Raw genomic sequence first — 19,140 nt, forward strand, 5'->3', positions numbered from 1 at the left:
TCATAAGTTTACAAGAATTGAAATTATACCATGCATACTTTCAGAACACAATGCTATGAAGCTTGAAATCAACCACAGGAAAAAGTCTGGAAAACCTCCAAAAGCATGGAGGTTAAAGAACACCCTACTAAAGAATGAGTGGGTCAACCAGGCAATTAGAGAAGAAATTTAAAAATATATGGAAACAAACGAAAATGAAAATACAACAATCCAGACGCTTTGGGATGCAGCGAAGGCAGTCCTGAGAGGAAAATACATCGCAATCCAGGCCTATATCAAGAAACAAGAAAAATCCCAAATACAAAATCTAACAGCACACCTAAAGGAACTAGGAGCAGAACAGCAAAGGCAGCCTAAACCCAGCAGAAGAAGAGAAATAATAAAGATCAGAGCAGAAATAAACAATATAGAATCTAAAAAACGGTAGAGCAGATCAACGAAACCAAGAGTTGGTTTTTTGAAAAAATAAACAAAATTGACAAACCTCTAGCCAGGCTTCTCAAAAAGAAAAGGGAGATGACCCAAATAGATAAAATCATGAATGAAAATGGAATTATTACAACCAATCCCTCAGAGATACAAACAATTATCAGGGAATACTATGAAAAATTATATGCCAACAAATTGGACAACCTGGAAGAAATGGACAAATTCCAAAACACCCACACTCTTCCAAAACTCAATCAGGAGGAAATAGAAAGCTTGAACAGACCCATAACTAGCGAAGAAATTGAATCGGTTATCAAAAATCTCCCAACAAATAAGAGTCCAGGACCAGATGGCTTCCCAAGGGAGTTCTACCAGACGTTTAAAGCAGAGATAATACCTATCCTTCTCAAGCTATTCCAAGAAATAGAAAGGGAAGGAAAACTTCCAGACTCATTCTATGAAGCCAGTATTACTTGGATTCCTAAACCAGACAGAGATCCAGTAATAAAAGAGAACTACAGGCAAATATCCCTGATGAATATGGATGCAAAAATTCTCAATAAGATACTAGCAAATCGAATTCAACGGCATATAAAAAGAATTATTCACCATGATCAAGTGGGATTCATTCCTGGGATGCAGGGCTGGTTCAACATCCGCAAATCAATCAACGTGATACATCACATTAATAAAAAAAAAAAAAGAGAAGAACCATATGATCTTGTCAATCGATGGAGAAAAGGCCTTTGACAAAATCCAGCACCCTTTCTTAATAAAAACCCTTGAGAAAGTCGGGATAGAGGGAACACACTTACACATCATAAAAGCCATTTATGAAAAGCCCACAGCTTACATCATCCTCAATAGGGAAAAACTGAGAGCTTTTTCCCTGAGATCAGGAACACGACAGGGATGCCCACTCTCACCGCCGTTGTTTAACATAGTGCTGGAAGTTCTAGCATCAGCAATCAGACAACAAAAGGAAATCAAAGGCATCAAAATTGGCAAAGATGAAGTCAAGCTTTCGCTTTTTGCAGATGACATGATATTATACATGGAAAATCCGATAGACTCCACCAAAAGTCTGCTAGAACTGATACATGAATTCAGCAAAGTTGCAGGATACAAAATCAATGTACAGAAATCAGTTGCATTCTTATACACTAACAATGAAGTAACAGAAAGACAAATAAAGAAACTGATCCCATTCACAATTGCACCGAGAAGCATAAAATACCTGGGAATAAATCTAACCAAAGATGTAAAAGATCTGTATGCTAAAAACTATAGAAAGCTTACGAAGGTAGTCGAAGAAGATATAAAGAAATGGAAAGACATTCCCTGCTCATGGATTGGAAGAATAAATACTGTCAAAATGTCAATACTACCCAAAGCTATCTACACATTCAATGCAATCCCAATCAAAATTGCACAGCATTCTTCTCGAAACTAGAACAGGCAATCCTAAAATTCATATGGAACCACAAAAGGCCCCGAATAGCCAAAGTAATTTTGAAGAAGAAGACCAAAGCAGGAGGCATCACAATCCCAGACTTTAGCCTCTACTACAAAGCTGTCATCATCAAGACAGCATGGTATTGGCACAAAAACAGACACATAGACCAATGGAATAGAATAGAAACCCCAGAACTAGACCCACAAACGTATGGCCAACTCATCTTTGACAAAGCAGGAAAGAACATCCAATGAAAAAAAGACAGTCTCTTTAACAAATGGTGCTGGGAGAACTGGCCAGCAACATGCAGAAGGTTGAAACTAGACCACTTTCTCACACCATTCACAAAAATAAATTCAAAATAGATAAAGGACCTGAATGTGAGACAGGAAACCATCAAAAACTTAGAGGAGAAAGCAGGAAAAGACCTCTCTGACCTCAGCCGTAGCAATCTCTTACTCGACACATCCCCAAAGGCAAGGGAATTAAAAGCAAAAATGAATTACTGGGACCTTATGAAGACAAAAAGCTTCTGCACAGCAAAGGAAACAACCAACAAAACTAAAAGGCAACCAACGGAATGGGAAAAGATATTTGCAAATGACATATCGGACAAAGGGCTAGTATCCAAAATCTATAAAGAGCTCACCAAACTCCACACCCGAAAAACAAATAACCCAGTGAAGAAATGGGCAGAAAACATGAATAGACACTTCTCTAAAGAAGACATCCGGATGACCAAAAGGCACATGAAAAGATGTTCAACGTCGCTCCTTATCAGGGAAATACAAATCAAAACCACACTCAGCTATCACCTCACGCCAGTCAGAGTGGCCAAAATGAACAAATCAGGAGACTATAGATGCTGGAGAGGATGTGGAGAAACGGGAACCCTCTTGCACTGTTGGTGGGAATGCAAACTGGTGCAGCCGCTCTGGAAAGCAGTGTGGAGGTTCCTCAGAAAATTAAAAATAGACCTACCCTATGACCCAGCAATAGCACTGCTAGGAATTTACCCAAGGGATACAGGGGTACTGATGCATAGGGGCACTTGTACCCCAATGTTTATAGCAGCACTCTCAACAATAGCCAAATTGTGGAAAGAGCCTAAATGTCCATCAACTGATGAATGGATAAAGAAATTGTGGTTTATATACACAATGGAATACTACGTGGCAATGAGAAAGAATGAAATATGGCCTTTTGTAGCAACGTGGATGGAACTGGAGACTGTGATGCTAAGTGAAATAAGCCATACAGAGAAAGACAGATACCATATGTGTTCACTCTTATGTGGATCCTGAGAAACTTAACAGAAACCCATGGGGGAGGGGAAGGAAAAAAAAAAAAAAAAAAAGAGGTTAGAGTGGGAGAGAGCCAAAGCATAAGAGACTGTTAAAAACTGAGAACTGAGGGTTGATGGGGGGTGGGAGGGAGGGGAGGGTAGGTGATGGGCATTGAGGAGGGCACCTTTTGGGATGAGCACTGGGTGTTGTATGGAAACCAATTTGACAATAAATTTCATATATTGAAAAAAAAATTATTGGTTGAAATAATTAATGATCAATAGAGGAAGTCTAGAGGGATGGCCTAAGGGAAATTTTCATTTGCTCCTTAAAAATCGCTAAGCTTTATCACTGCATTAAGCCAAATGTGCAAAAAGGTTCATATCTGAACCACAGCACTCTGACCCACTATGGAAATGTCTTCAGAGGACAGGTCTAACACTCAGGACCACACTTAACCTAACACCCTCAAGTTTTCGCTAAGGGACAATAAAATAATCACTAGAGTAAACAAAAAGAGAGAAGCAAAGATGAAAAAGACTTTCAAGGCAGATATGTCCAACCAAGTCAAATGCTGCATAGAGTGTCATAAAAATGCAAAAATGCCACTAATAAAAATTATGAAAGAATAATAATATCCATTTTTGGCAACAGTGTAGGCAAATAGGCATTTTCATACACTGTTACAAGAAACAGAAATTCAAACAATATTCTTAGAGTGTAATCTGACAAAACTTAACACAAATTTAAATACCAATTCTCCTTAATACTTCCACTTACGGGAATTGATACTGCTGAACTTGTACAAAGTACACAAACAATGAATAAGAATGTTTCCTGTAATACCATTAATATCAGACAAGAATGGTGAAAATATAAGTGTCAACTGGTAAGTTTTTTAAAAAAAGGAAATACAACAATACTAGTGAAATTCAAGAACTTATTTTACCCTTTATAATATACACTAGAAAAACATGCCAATTTACAGAGGGATAAAATACACTTTTTAAAAAGGACATTAGGACATTTATAGCCTAAAGATCAAGACAATTCTGATAGGATCTAAAGTGAAAAAGAAAAGCAAGATGATAAAAAAAATTAAAAAAAAAAAACAAACAACTCAAGTAACCCTTAACAGGCAGGCCACAGCGCCTATTCCCAACCGCATGCAAATTTACTCAATGATCCGTAATTCCAGAAAATCACTATACTCAGTGTACCATGCTACTGCTCTCATACTAACACGGTACCTTGCAGTTTCTCTTTGATTCTTAGCTGATACACGCTTCTGGGTTAATAACTAGAGATAAATGCAAGCTTGTACAACCAAGTTCAAACAGTGCAAAGTGAAAGCGATGCAGCTGGTATTTCCTAACTCCGCTAAGTGCACCGAAACTATCTCATGGAAGATGGAAGACAAAAGCTAGGACACAGGATATCATACAAACTAATTCTATATTTCAAAAACAATTACTTCAGTGCTGGCTAGTCAATTATTCTTGGCCAGTATTATTTTATTTTTATATAAAAAGTGAGATATCATGACATCTACCTTGTAGAGGTCATTTTAATCAATTACAGAATAAATACTGGCCTGCCAAGTACCAACAGTGACAGAGGTGGCTTGCACAGTTACCCATTCTGATTAAAAGAGGTCTCAAAATATCTCCGAAACAAAACCTTCACAGTAAAATGCAATTCTGTCAAACTTGTCAAAGAAAAAAAGTTTAAACAAATTTATACATCAAACACTTCCAATTTTAAGAAGAAAACATACCTGAAAGGAAGGCAAGCTTTTTCTTCAGAATAGGTAATATTACTGAGGCCTCCATTTTACTCCAGTAAACTTCCTCACTTCTGAAAACAAAGAAAGTTAAAGGTCAACTACAAGATCATAACTATTCTATGAAATACATACTTATGATGGCTTATCCCAGGGTGTCTCAATTTCAGCATTACTGATATTTTGAGTCAGATTATTCCTCCTTTTTTGTAAGAAATGTCCTGTACATTGTATTTGGCAGCATCCCTGGCCTCTTCCCATTAGAATACCAATAGTATCCTCCCTTCTAAGCTCGAACAACCAAAATGTCTCCAGACATTGCCAAATATACTCTGGTAGGTAAAAACACAGCCATTTGAGAATCACTGGCTTAACTGTTTTTTTCTTTTTTGTTTAAGTAGGTTCCACACCCAACGTGAGGCTAGAACTCAGGACCATCAGATCAAGAGGCACATGCTCTACCAACTGAGCCAGCCAGGCACCCCACTATCTTAACTGTTTTTCAGAGCAGTATTCTTGGGCTGCTATGTCTAACACATAGCAGTAACTGTATAAATTACTGTCGAATAGAGGAATGAACTACTCAATCTTTTCTCTATTGCTCTTATTATACAACTTCCAAATATCTGACTTCAGTTCCACTACTAAATGTCTGTGTCTGATTTCTCACATTTTTGCTTCTTCATATCACACTGTAACACACCTTATGGTCATGTTTACCTCAAGACACTTCCTAATACACTGTTTCAGTTTTTGCCCCCACTGTTACCTGTCTCTATCTCTCCACATTCTGAATTTTTTTAAATCTCCAGGAAAAAATCTGCTTAACCCAGTTGATTTTTCCTACCGAGGAATTGGTTTGGTTCCTACCACGTTTACTGTTCTTGGTTTAATTTTCTAGTGTCCACTTGGTCACAGTCAGGGGTTATGGCTAAACACAAAATGGGACTATCCATACAGCAAGGCCTAAGGACAAGACAGCTTCCCTTAAAAGGGAGCTTTAACATGGCAGACACCTGGAGGCTTAGCCAACCCAGTATATTGTTAAAACAGGATTCTGAGGTGAGGACCTTTAACACAAAACAAGAAGATTAAAGGTTCAATTATATTATCCACCTATACTTAATTGCATATCTAAGAGAGTATTCTCCATCACATTTTATCCTTCCTGCCCCACCCCTCCTCAAACCCACCATCACAATATTGTGGCAGTTACTTACAATACCCCATGAATTTGCATTTTATTTAGTTAAGCCATACTCTTGTTTGTAATAGCCTCCTCTTTCTTTTTAAATTGAGATAACTGACATATAGCAATGTAGTTTAGGTGTACAACATGATTCAATATTCATATTTATTGCAAAGTGATCAACACAGTCTAGTTAACATCTGTCACCATACAGTTGCAAAATTTTTTTTTTGTGAGGAGAATCTTTTTAAGGCCTAGTCTCCTGGAAATTTTCAAATATGCAATACAGTATTATAAACTATAGTCACCACAAAGCATACTTTTTGACTCCACATGAAAGTGTATTACTTATTTGGCAAATAACTGCAATAAACTTATCCCATTTCAGGTACTGTGCTATCAGCTAGAGCTAAAAACTCAAGTCACAGCCCTGCCGTGGGGGAAAAAATGTAGTCTTTAAGAAAAAAACCCTCAGATATTAACAAAAAAGAAAAAATGTAGCCTTAAAATTTGTCAAATAATAACTAAGCAAGATTAAAGAAGTGTATTATTTTACAGCTTTTGTGCATACAACTAAAACAATATCACCATTATTTGTACCTCTCTTCAAGGAAAAAATGCTGTCAAACTATATATATTCTTTACAAGTTATATTACTGAATATTTGTTTATAACCCGTTCATTTTTGTTCAGCATCAGCCCCGGCTGAATACAATTGGTAGGAAAAATGATGGAAAAACTCACACTATACATTTCAAATCTGAAACCGGTAGTACTTTATGTTTCCAGATCAGTATCTTAACCTGATCAATCAGTTCCCCAGCCCTACAAAAACCAGACAGCTCAGATTCACATCTATGGTCCCTTCTCTTGTGACCATTGTTTGAGAGACCAGATTTGAAAGCTCAATGATGTCGGGGTTCAGAATGAGTTGCCCCAAGATATGCCCCTTGCACAATTATGTTGAGCTAAAACAGAAGACACAGGAAAAAACTCTGACCTTCCCCCAGCTGCCTAAAATAACTTCGATAAAGGGCCTGCTCCAGGAAGAGAGCTATCACTATAGATAACCACATTCTAATATTAAGTCAAGGGAATAGACAGGGAAGAACTTAAACTTTATTTTTTAAGATTTTATTTTTAAGTAATCTCTACACCTAACATGGGGCTTAAACTCACAACCCCGAAATCAAGAGTTGCATGCTCCATCAAGTGAGCCAGCCAGGTACCTGAAGTTTAATCTTTGATCAAATTTTCATATATAGGGATGCCTGGGAGACTCAGTCGATTAAGCATCCAACTTTGGCTCAGGTCACGATCTCGCGGTCTGTGAGTTCGAGGCCTGCATTGGGCTCTGTGCTAACAGCTCAGGGCCTGGAGCCTGCTTTGGATTCTGTGTCTCCCTCTCTCTCTGTGCCTCCCCCGCTCACACTCTTTCTCAAAAGCAAATTAAAAAATTTTTGACATATATGTGTATAATATACATGTATATATATATATATACAATATACATTTAGTTTATATGTAGAACGTATACATGTGTATGTATATATGATATATATATGTATGTATCATATATACATACGTGCTACTATCTTGATTCATGCTAAGGCAACTTTTGCCCACCATTGCTTCTGCAATCATCAGTGCAAATGGCAAGTGATGTAAGAACTGTTATAAAAACAGTTTTGATCTCAGAGACTTGTGCAAGCTGGAAATAAGAGACCTGCTGCTCTAGGACGTCAATGGGATGCTCCCACAAAGGAATTTCAGCCCTGAAGGGGTAATACCGATACAAGTACAACTCAGTCATAGAAACAGAACTGGCTTCCTAATCAGACTTTTCTTTTGGCATGGATGCACAACCACCTGCCTTTGATTCCTTACTATTTTGAGCCTACATTACCATCCTTATCAATTCTGTGAGCTGTATAATATCCTTCCAATAAATCCCCTTTCTACTTAAGTTAGCTAGAGCAGCCTTCTCATCTAGTCAATGGAGAAACTCGATTGATACAGGAAGCAAAACTCCAATTTAGAGTTGTAGATGGTGTCTGCTTTTTTAAATCTGTTACCATTTATTCTGAATGAAAATGTCCATCAATACTAAGGTTTTCAGCCTTGCTACAATAAAACCCAATTAACCAGTACCCATGAGAAAACATCTGGAATTCCTAGGATCCCACAAGGCCTAAGAAATGACAGCTGCCGCTGACCCTTAAAGTAGCATCTGTGTTATCCAAGGTTTACAAGCCAAGTTATTGATTTTTACACTGATAAGTACCAAATTTTTCACCATTGTATTCTCCATATAAAGTGAAAAAGGAAGATGGTCTCAGTTCCCAGTCTAGATGTACTTTCACACACTATGATATCCAGAAGCAATCTTATTTTTTGTCACTGTCTCCTGAGATGAATGCTTTATTCAAACTTTCCATTACTTTACTGAACCACCCCAGCATGATGAAACACTAAATTGTTTTTGTTTTTTTTTAAGAACATGTTGAAACTGATGAAGTAGCTTAAAGTAAAGAGAAATACAGTTTTGGGGTATGTAGGTCAATTCAAATGACCTGGTGGATAAAATGTGAAGCAGTCAATGGGGCGCCTGGGTGGCGCAGTCGGTTAAGCGTCCGACTTCAGCCAGGTCACGATCTCACGGTCCGTGAGTTCGAGCCCCGCGTCAGGCTCTGGGCTGATGGCTCGGAGCCTGGAGCCTGTTTCCGATTCTGTGTCTCCCTCTCTCTCTGCCCCTCCCCCGTGCATGCTCTGTCTCTCTCTGTCCCAAAAATAAAATAAACGTTGAAAAAAAAAAAAATTAAAAAAAAAAAATGTGAAGCAGTCAAGAAATGAAAGCTGTGATGTTTACCTTTCTAGAGTCTCCTTTCCATCAATCTTTCACTGCTGTCACAAGAGAAGAGTAATGAAAAATGATTACTGTACTACTAGCTCCAATTAAAAATAGTTTTTCAAAAGTTATTTTAAAAATGTTTTTAATATTTATTTATTTTTGAGAGAGAGGGAGAGAGAGCTGGGGAGGGGCAGAGAGGGATACAGATTCTGAAACAGGCTCCATGCTCTGAGCTGTCAGGCTTGAACCCATGAACCATGAGATCAGGTCCTGAGCCAAAATTGGACGCTTAACTAACTGAGCCACCCAGAAGCCCCTCAAAAGTTATTTTAGATTTTGCTAGTCATTAGCACAGACATAAATAACAAAAACAAATCTGCCTATCTCTGGTTATCTTATATATCTCACAGATAGTTAAAACAATGAACAAAACACAAAAAAAATAAAGGAAAATCTTCAAAATACAACCATCCACTACCATCACCACAATAAAATGTAAAATGACACAAAGTCATGGCTGTTCTCTAATGGTATAGTTATAGATCAGTATTTTTCATAAGATGCTTATTCAACCAAAATATATCTGAGTGGATTATATTCTCAAACAAGGAATGAAACCAATGATGAATATTAACCTGACCTTAATTAATTAATAAAGCAAGGGAAAAAAACGTTCTTAAAAACTTGCTAAATGAAGTTAAGAAATGGAAGAATTAAACAATTCAAAACATGCTTAATGAAAATGTCATATATCGCATACGGTCATTTAAAATGACCTATTTTGGGGGCGCCTGGGTGGCTCAGTTAAGCGTCAACTTCAGCTCAGGTTGTGATCTCGCAGTTCGTGGGTTCGAGCCCATGTTGGGCTCTGTGCTCTGAGCACAGAGCCTGCTTCGGATCCTCTATCTCCCTCTCTGCCCCTCACATGCTCTCTCTCAAAAATAAATAAACATTAAAAAAAATGACCTATTTTGTTACAATTTATTAAATATGAAAGAAGCAGAAAGTCAGAGTTTATAGCAAATAAGGTGCCTTAGAGACAAGTGAATATGAAGAAAATATTCAACCATGACGGCAAGTTACCTTTAATCAAAAGTAAAAAAACAAGGAAGTAAATTATCATCATTCCTAGAAGCAAAATAAATTCTATCTAAAACAGAGAGAGCCCTTTATGGTTAGAGACTATGAATTCTGAGAACTAGATATGTAAAGGAAATGAAGTTTCAACTGATATCTGTAAACATCTTCTACTTTGAGTATCTCTCTCAAAATCTTGGAGCATTAAAAGAGGAAAATTGGGGCAGCCAAATAAATTGCCATCTTGCCCCCCACAGAGCAGAGACCAAGTCTGAGAGATTTATCTTTGTATTCATTCATTCATTCATTCATTCATTCCTCACGTAACAAAACGGTACTAAGCACCTAACAGATCAAGACAATGCCAGATGCTAGACAGACCTGGCATCCAACAAGTATCTAATAAATGAATGTATAAATAATGAAACAAACACTAAAGTAAAGCACCCTAGGAATCCTATCATTATCACAAGTACCTGGATGTCAACACCTTGTGGTGTTGCAAACATAGGATCACATGTACATGCTCTTCCTTCAAAGCAGCTTCTCCCAATTTCTTTCTACTGGGACAGTCTCACACAGATCCAGCAGGTATATAAATTATTGGGATGCTGGAGAAAGGCAGGTCTGTGATGGTGGTTAGATGCACATCAATGGTGCTACCAAAGGGCAGCCAGTAGAGGGCAGCAGAGGATGTGCTGCGTATCAGGAAAAGAGAATTGCAAGCCTTTTAATCAAGACTGGGCAAATTACACTTCATAAGAGATTGTAATTGATGACATGAGTGGGTGCACTGGAACTCCTCTCTCAATAAGTATAAATCAACCAGTTTATTTGGAAAATTTAGTTAGATTCTTCGAGGAGCTTTAACAACCAGTGAAAACCCATTAGGATAGCCTAAGGCTAACTAAATCATCTCTAATAAGTCTACATCATGTAGACACATAATGGCAATGAACAAAAGCAGAATGCAAGCTCCTTAGCCTGCAGTTCCAGAAGAAATACTACAGCTGTCCTTAAACTCAGATCAGAATACCTCTGTTGTTACGAAATAAAAGCAATTGTGGAGATGGAAACAAGCAAGCACACACATAGATCCTCACTATCTAACTGGGTTCAACATATGTGTGTGTGTGTGTGTGTGTGTATGTGTGTGTGTGTGTATATATATATATATATATATATATATGTATATATATAAAATGCAGAAATAAACATTACTCAACTTTACAATGATACATTAAAAGCAGATCACAAGCTGAAAATGTATGTAATTTTTCATTATGGCAAATGCCAGTGTATGATTATTAACTGGTTTTACAACAATATTGACAGTTCTAAATGGAAGAACAACAATCTTTTTGGATAGAGTTTAAATAAAAATGATAAAATAATGGTTAGTTTTGACCAAAATACACATTTAGACAAAACTGCAATTCCTCTAAATAAAATTGAAAGCTAAAGTATGGCCATATAACACCACTTTTACAGATACATCAGGACCTAGTTTATCCAAGGAATAAGGGAGGGAGAAAGGAAGAAAGGTTAGAAAGAGAAATATCTGAAGTTTGCTATGAAAATATCAATAATCTATCTGAAAGAAAAAAATTCTTTTTAATTTTTTTTTTAATGTTTATTTATTTTTGAGACAGAGAGAGACAGAGCATGAACGGGGGAGGGTCAGAGAAAGGGAGACACAGAATCGGAAGCAGGCTCCAGGCTCTGAGCTGTCAGCACAGAACCCAACGCGGGGCTCGAACTCACGAACCGTGAGATCATGACCTGAGCCGAAGCCGGCCGCTCAACCGACTGAGTCACCCAGGCACCCTGAAAAAAATTCTATATTAAGTTCAGCTTGAACATTAAAAGTCCTATACTGTAACTTAACTTCAAAAATTCAAAAACCTACTGCTAATGGTAGTGATAGCCCACCACTTAACAACTCTTTTCAAAAACAATAAAAATAGCTATTCCTACACCACCGTTCTAGCCCTGCCTATTTTTTGAAGGAGCCACAGACACTGATGTCTACAAGGTCAGAAACGTAAGGAACTTACTAGCTCCTTAAATATTTCTCTACAATTCTAGCTATTCTACCAAACCTTTAGCAGCTCCAAACTTCCATTTTGAAGGTCCAGCTTTAAAAATTCTTTAACACTATTAATTTTTCAAATCTCTGGCTCTTCTTCTCCTTATATTAATTCTCAGGAGTTTGGCTGCTTCACCAAAACTGGGGAGGCAAAGGAAAAAGGAATATTGCTTTAGAGAATTACAAAAAAATAGAATTCCAGGAAAGTAATTTCTGGCATCCCCAGCTATAGAGTACCTCCTGGCTAGAGCCTCTTCATAGGCTTCCAAAGCTCTCAGATGAGCTCTCTACCTGCATGGCTCAGTCTTACACTAGCTCCAAGAAGCCTGGGCCACTTCCATCTCCAACGCAATGAATAAGTCTACTGAGGTCACCTGGCTGGGTAGGTCTCCCTCCATCATCAGAGGAAGATGCATGCGCAACCCTAATAACTTCACAAACTCATGGTCTCATTTCTAGATCCCAACCCCTCTTCACCTGCCATTGGCGTCTCCTGCCCTCCTCTTCACCTCAGAATTTCTCTGAGTACTCACCAAACTCCTCTCTCCCAGCCTTTATCATAGACAAAAGTGTTCTTACTCTATCTTTGGCAAAGACATACATGCCTTTCATTGAGCTGATCTCAGACAAAATCCAATATCCCAGATATAAAGAGTTTAACAGATTTGAAAAGAGGTTCATTATGTATCATCAGATTCCTAATTCCAAAGAATTGGCATACACATTAATTTTTAGTAACCAATTATTTATATGCTGGATACCAACTTCCATACAAGGGAAATCTAACACAAATTGAGATTTTGGCACTATCACATTTTTTTGTTTATATAATGTCAGTAGAAGGCACATACCAAACACCACACTGGAAAAAAGGTAAAAAATTGTAAAATGGAAAACTACTCAAAAATGGAATTATAATATTACCAGGCAGAAAGAAGCCAGTGGAACATGTGAAGAGTTATTTTCCATCATGCTAAAAGTCTCATTTAAAAAACAATGTATATAAAAAAAAATGTGATACTTTTAACGTTTCTGAGGTGAAACTACAAAAACAATACTGAACATACTACAAATCCTTTAACTTGTTCAATAACTGAAATGTCACTTCACTATCAATGGAAAAAGTAATCTAAGGCACATAAAAACTATTTATAGAATAATCACCTCTTTTATACCTCATAAGGACTATTAGTAATACCAGATACCTTTCCCAAGCAAAGACCTCCCCCACTGAAGAATTTCCCTGCCATAGGATTCTGTTCCAAAGAGCTGTTCCCTCTGAAAAGCAGTTTAGTGCAGCAGTAAATAAAGACCATGGCCTTGGAGACCAGGTGGGACTCCAAGGCAGCCACTTACTAACTAGGTGGCTTAGGCAATTCCTTTAATTTCTCTTCAGGGGCATAATCACTGAGCTCACAGGACTGAGGATTAGATGAACTAACATTACTGTTAGTGTTTAATATACTCCAGGATGGTAGGCATTCAATAAATAGCACCTATTATTAGCAGGTAAAACTTCCCTCCTCCACTAATTACTGATTTACTATCAATGATTTTCCAAAGGCCATAGTCAAATCATCCCCTCCTAAGGCTTTCTTGGTCCAACACACTAAAATGGCCACAACCCCATTACAACCAAATAACTTAATACACCCTGGCATTTTTTTATGTTCAAGAATTTTATTTCATCCTCACAACAAAATACCATTTTGTCAGTATCCCCATTTTTTCTGATAAGAAAAGTGAGGCACAGAGAATTTCCCAAGATAATACAGAAATTAACAGATTTATAAATCACAGACTTAGAACCACAGAGAGGATCTACTCCAACTTTTTCATTTTGTTGATAAGGAAACTTAGTCTGTTTGGCTGCTATAACAAAAATACCATAGACTGAGTGACTTATAAACAATAACTTTATTTCTCATGGTTCTGCTCAGGCTGCTATTTAACAAAATACCATAGAGTTGGGTGCCTTATAAATAACAGAAATTTATTTCTCATATTTCTGGAGGCTGAGAAGTCTAAGATTAATATGCAGGTGGATTCAGTGCCTGATGAAGGCCCACTCCCTGTTCTACAAAAGGACCGTCTTCTACATGTGTCCTCGCATGGTGGAAAGGGCAAGGGAGTTCTAATAGGGTCTCTTTTATAAGAGCACACTAATCACCTCCCAAGGCCCACCTCCAAATACCTTCACAATGGGGAATTGTTTTCAACCTACGAATTTTTTTTTGGGGGGGGGGACACAAACATCAAACCTAAAACAGAAACTGAGATCTAGAGGACATATATTTACCCTCCTAAGGCTACATGGCAAATAACATTAAACGCAGCTTCAGGAAACCCTAAAACCTTGCACAGTGCTTCTCTCCACTGTATTATTTTATCATATAATAAAATATAAATTAAAAACACACAAATCGGGCGCCTGGGTGGCTCAGTTGGTTGAATGTCTGACTCTAGATTTCCACTCAAGTCATGATCCCAGGGTCGTGGGATAAAGCCCCATGCACTGAGCATGGAGCCTGCTTAAGATATCTCTCTCTCTCTCTCTCTCTCTCTCTCTCACTGTCCTCCCCCCCTCACCGCCCACTCTCACACACTCTCAATGTCCATCGATTCTGAATGGATAAACAAAATGTGGTATTATCCATGTAATAGACTACTACCTGGCAAGAAAAAGGAGTGAAGTATTGATACATGGTATAACATGAGTGAACCTTAAAACATACTAAGTGACAGAAGCCAGACACAAAAGGTCACATATTACAGGATTCCACTTATATTAAATATCCAAAATTGGCAAATTCATAGAGACAGAAAGTAAGTTAATGGTTGCCCAGGGCTGGAGTAGGTGTGGGAAATGACTGGTAATGGGTGTAAGGATTCTTTTCTGGGGTGATGAAAGTGTTATAAGATCAAATTATGGTGACAGTCCCTGCAAATCTACTAAAAATCACTGAATTATACACTTAAAATGGGTGAATTCTATGGCATGTAAATTTTATCTCAATAAAACTGCCAAAAAATAATTTAAAAAAGTAAACAGAATTGTCTATTTTGTAGATTAGGGAAATCTGGATAAAAATGATGTACAATTCTGGAGCACCTGGGTGGCTCCGTCTTATATGCGTCCAATTGTTGATTTCAGCTCAGGTCAAGATCCCACGGTCCTGGGTTTGACACTGACAGCACAGAGCCTGCTTGGGATTCTCTCTCTCCCCATCCCCTGCTCACATGTGTGCACGCTCTCTCTCTAAATAAATAAACTTAAAAAAAAAACAAACAATGACTAACAGTGCTGAAAATGTTCTATAAGGCAATATATAATCACTTTGTGTTTGCTGCTTCATTTAGAACTCACAACAATACTATTGGAATTAGTGTTGTCACCACTTAACAGCTGAATAAACTGAGACTTAGTGAGATGAAGAGAGGTCACCCTGCCCAAAGTCATGTAGTTCATAAACAGCAAAACTAGAATTTAAACCCAAGGCTGGGCCCAAGGCCTAAATACATTAGTTCCCATGCTCTTGTTTAATGTAGTAACTTTTATTATAAAATGAATAAAATCTTTAACAGTTCTTGAACAGATTGTTCATTTTTAAAAATTTTTTTTTTTTTTAACGTTTATTTTATTTTTGGGACAGAGAGAGACAGAGCATGAACGGGGGAGGGGCAGAGAGAGAGGGAGACACAGAATCGGAAACAGGCTCCAGGCTCCGAGCCATCAGCCCAGAGCCTGACGCAGGGCTCGAACTCACGGACCGCGAGATCGTGACCTGGCTGAAGTCGGACGCTTAACCGACTGCGCCACCCGGGCGCCCCCATTTTTAAAATTTAATGACATGAACGTTATGTTTGTTAGGGGAGTCTCCTATTGTCTAGTAACACTGACTTTTAATATTTGCAAATAGAATTTGTCTGGAATTTGAGTCAATAATGGGGCAGGGGAGGGATATACATGGAACAGACTTGGCAACGTGTTAATTGTTGAAAGTAGACAATATGTAAATAGTGGCTCATTTTACTATTCTGTTTTTGTATGATCAAAAATTTCTGATAAGATTAAGAACACTCAATCTTAAACATGCCAATCCTGAAAAAGAGGAAGCCACAATCCTTTAAAGTTCTTTTGCATTTAAAATTGGTGCAGCCACTCTGGAAAGCAGTGTGGAGGTTCCTCAGAAAATTAAAAATAGACCTACCCTATGACCCAGCAATAGCACTGCTAGGAATTTACCCAAGGGATACAGGAGTACTGATGCATAGGGGCACTTGTACCCCAATGTTTATAGCAGCACTCTCAACAATAGCCAAATTGTGGAAAGAGCCTAAATGTCCATCAACTGATGAATGGATAAAGAAATTGTGGTTTATATACACAATGGAGTACTACATGGCAATGAGAAAGAACGAAATATGGCCCTTTGGAGAAATATGGCATATGGAGAGTGTGATGCTAAGTGAAATAAGCCATACAGAGAAAGACAGATACCATATGTGTTCACTCTTATGTGGATCCTGAGAAACTTAACAGAAACCATGGAGGAGGGGAAGAAAAAAAAAAAAAAGAGGTTAGAGTGGGAGAGAGCCAAAGCATAAGAGACTCTTAAAAACCGAGAACAGGGGCGCCTGGGTGGCGCAGTCGGTTAAGCGTCCGACTTCAGCCAGGTCACGATCTCGCGGTCCGTGAGTTCGAGCCCCACGTCGGGCTCTGGGCTGATGGCTCAGAGCCTGGAGCCTGTTTCCGATTCTGTGTCTCCCTCTCTCTCTGCCCCTCCCCCGTTCATGCTCTGTCTCTCTCTGTCCCAAAAATAAATAAACGTTGAAAAAAAAAAAAATTAAAAAAAAAAAAAAAAAAAAAAACGAGAACAAACTGAGGGTTGATGGGGGGTGGGAGGGAGGGGAGGGTGGGTGATGGGTATTGAGGAGGGCACCTTTTGGGATGAGCACTGGGTGTTGTATGGAAACCAATTTGACAATAAATTTCATCTATTGAAAAATAAAAAAAAAATTCTTTTGCATTTAGCAATATTTTATTTCAAAATCAAGAAGACACAAGAAGTAGACTACATATAATTTTTAAATATTCACATAGTCACCATCATATTCTAAAACCCTTTATGGAGAAAGATCTGAGTATTTGGTCCTCATGTAAAACTGCTGAGGAGGAGGAGATCAATTCTGTCAAAACGCAGAAACCAGGAGATAAAAAGAAGCAGGCTGGCAGGCAAAACTTTTGTTCCCTGTCTCTTCAGGTCTTTCATACTTTATGACTGGGGTCATTTCCTCAGCAGTCTCCCTCTCACTCTATCACCATGACCATATTATACTCTTTTTTAATTAAATTACTAAGAAAAGCAAAAGCGTACATCCACAATAGGCACTCACTGTAACATGTCAACAGCAGTGGTTGGTCAGAGACCAGGCAGATCTCCTAGGAGAAGAATCAATTAAATATTATATGGATTAGCCCAGAAAAGTCCAAACATTCTGCATGTCACACGTTTCAACACTTAAGAGCACAGTTCCAAATTTAGTAACAATTTATTTTAGCTATAGTCAATAGAACCAAAAAGGTTATGTCTGAAATCAAAAGTAGGTGTTAGATCTGAATGTGTTTGAATGAATGCGTGCGTCTGTCCAGGACAATATCTGGCACATGACCAATGCACATTATTTGCTGAATTAACTCCCTTCTTATGATCCCATCACAGCTTTCTCATTTTAGAGTCACTGGGCACAACAATTAGGAAACAGGAGAAAACAAGCTTAAATAATTTTAACTTGACAAAGCACTATGAACAGAGCATGCATTTACTTTGAGCAGAATATTAAATTACATAGTTCAGGAACCTTTACTGAAACATCTTGGGACCTGGCCCATCAAGATCATGAATGAAAAGAAGCACTGTATAAAGCCTTCTTTATGCTACAACCCACTGTATAACCTCTGGCTTTTAGAAGTGGCTTATTTAACTTTACTATCCTTACAGCCTAAGTGAGTTTTCATGAACATTTGGAAAAAGCCACTGTATATAATATGAACATTTTTCCATTTTCTGAAATTCTATCATCACTTTTATTACAGTATTCACCATCATCCCTTCTTCCACCTTACTTTCTCACTTTAGTATCTATCAATACTTTCCAGTTCGTAGTTCTTTCCTGCAGTATTTATTTTTTCAAAAGTTTGTATTTATTGGGGCGCCTGGGTGGCTCAGTTGGTTAAGCACTGATTTTGGCTCAGGTCATGATCTCACAGTTTGTGAGTTTGAGCCCCACGTTGGACTCTGTGCTGGCGGCTCAGAGCCTGGAGCCTGCTTCGGATTCTGTGTCTCCTCCTCTCTCTGCCCCTCCCCTGCTCATGCTGTGTCTCTCTGTCTCTCAATAATAAATATACGTTAAAAAAAAATTTTTAGAAAAATTTCTTATTTATTTATTGGGGGGGGAGCAAGGGAAGGGCAGGGAGGGGGCGCGGAATCCCAAGAAGGTTCCACCCTCTCAGCCCAGAGCACACCATAGGGCTGGAACCCACGAACCGTGAGTTCAGGACCTGAGCCAAAATCAAGAGCCAGATGCTTAACTAACTAAGCCATCCAGGCACCCCTCTTGTGCTATTTAGACGGCTCCTGAATCTAGCACCCATCTCTCACTGGCTGATTACCTGATCTGGAAAAATTACAAAAGAACCATAAAGGAAACTCTGGGATTCCTCTACACATTCAAAAAAAAAAAAAAAAAAAAAAAGTTTTTGCTAGCAAGTATTTCTAATAACTGAGGCAATATAACTTCTGCCATCAACTAATTAATACTGTGCTCTAGATGTGAGGTTTATGGCAACAGCAATTACAAACATTTTTTGTAGTAACACACAACGTGCAAAAACTGAAATTTTTTAAATGAGAAATGATGGTGGGGTGCCTGGGTGGCTCAATCGGTTAAGCATCGACTTCACTCAGGTCATCATCTCA

At 38.2% G+C, this 19,140-nt stretch overlaps 1 protein-coding gene across 8 annotated transcripts in view; it reads right to left on the reverse strand.

Annotated features, from left to right (window-relative positions):
• Positions 1-19,140, reverse strand: part of SESTD1 (SEC14 and spectrin domain containing 1) — a 158,384-nt gene that overhangs the window by 105,476 nt on the left and 33,768 nt on the right. For 7 of the 8 annotated variants that reach the window (XR_015255363.1, XR_015255362.1, XR_015255360.1 and 4 more), the window contains exon 2: positions 4,949-5,028. Coding sequence is in view for 4 of the 8 variants with exons in the window: in XM_086719055.1 (XP_086575181.1) it covers positions 4,949-5,003 (55 nt within the window). In the remaining 4 variants the exon portion in view is untranslated. Of the gene's footprint in view, positions 1-4,948; positions 5,029-19,140 lie in introns of those variants that run through there. The other variant, XM_086719058.1, reaches the window with a different exon arrangement.

This window comes from Puma concolor, chromosome C1, assembly GCF_028749965.1.
Source record: "Puma concolor isolate L17-30 chromosome C1, mPumCon1.1.hap2, whole genome shotgun sequence".
NCBI classification, from domain to species: domain Eukaryota; kingdom Metazoa; phylum Chordata; class Mammalia; order Carnivora; family Felidae; genus Puma; species Puma concolor.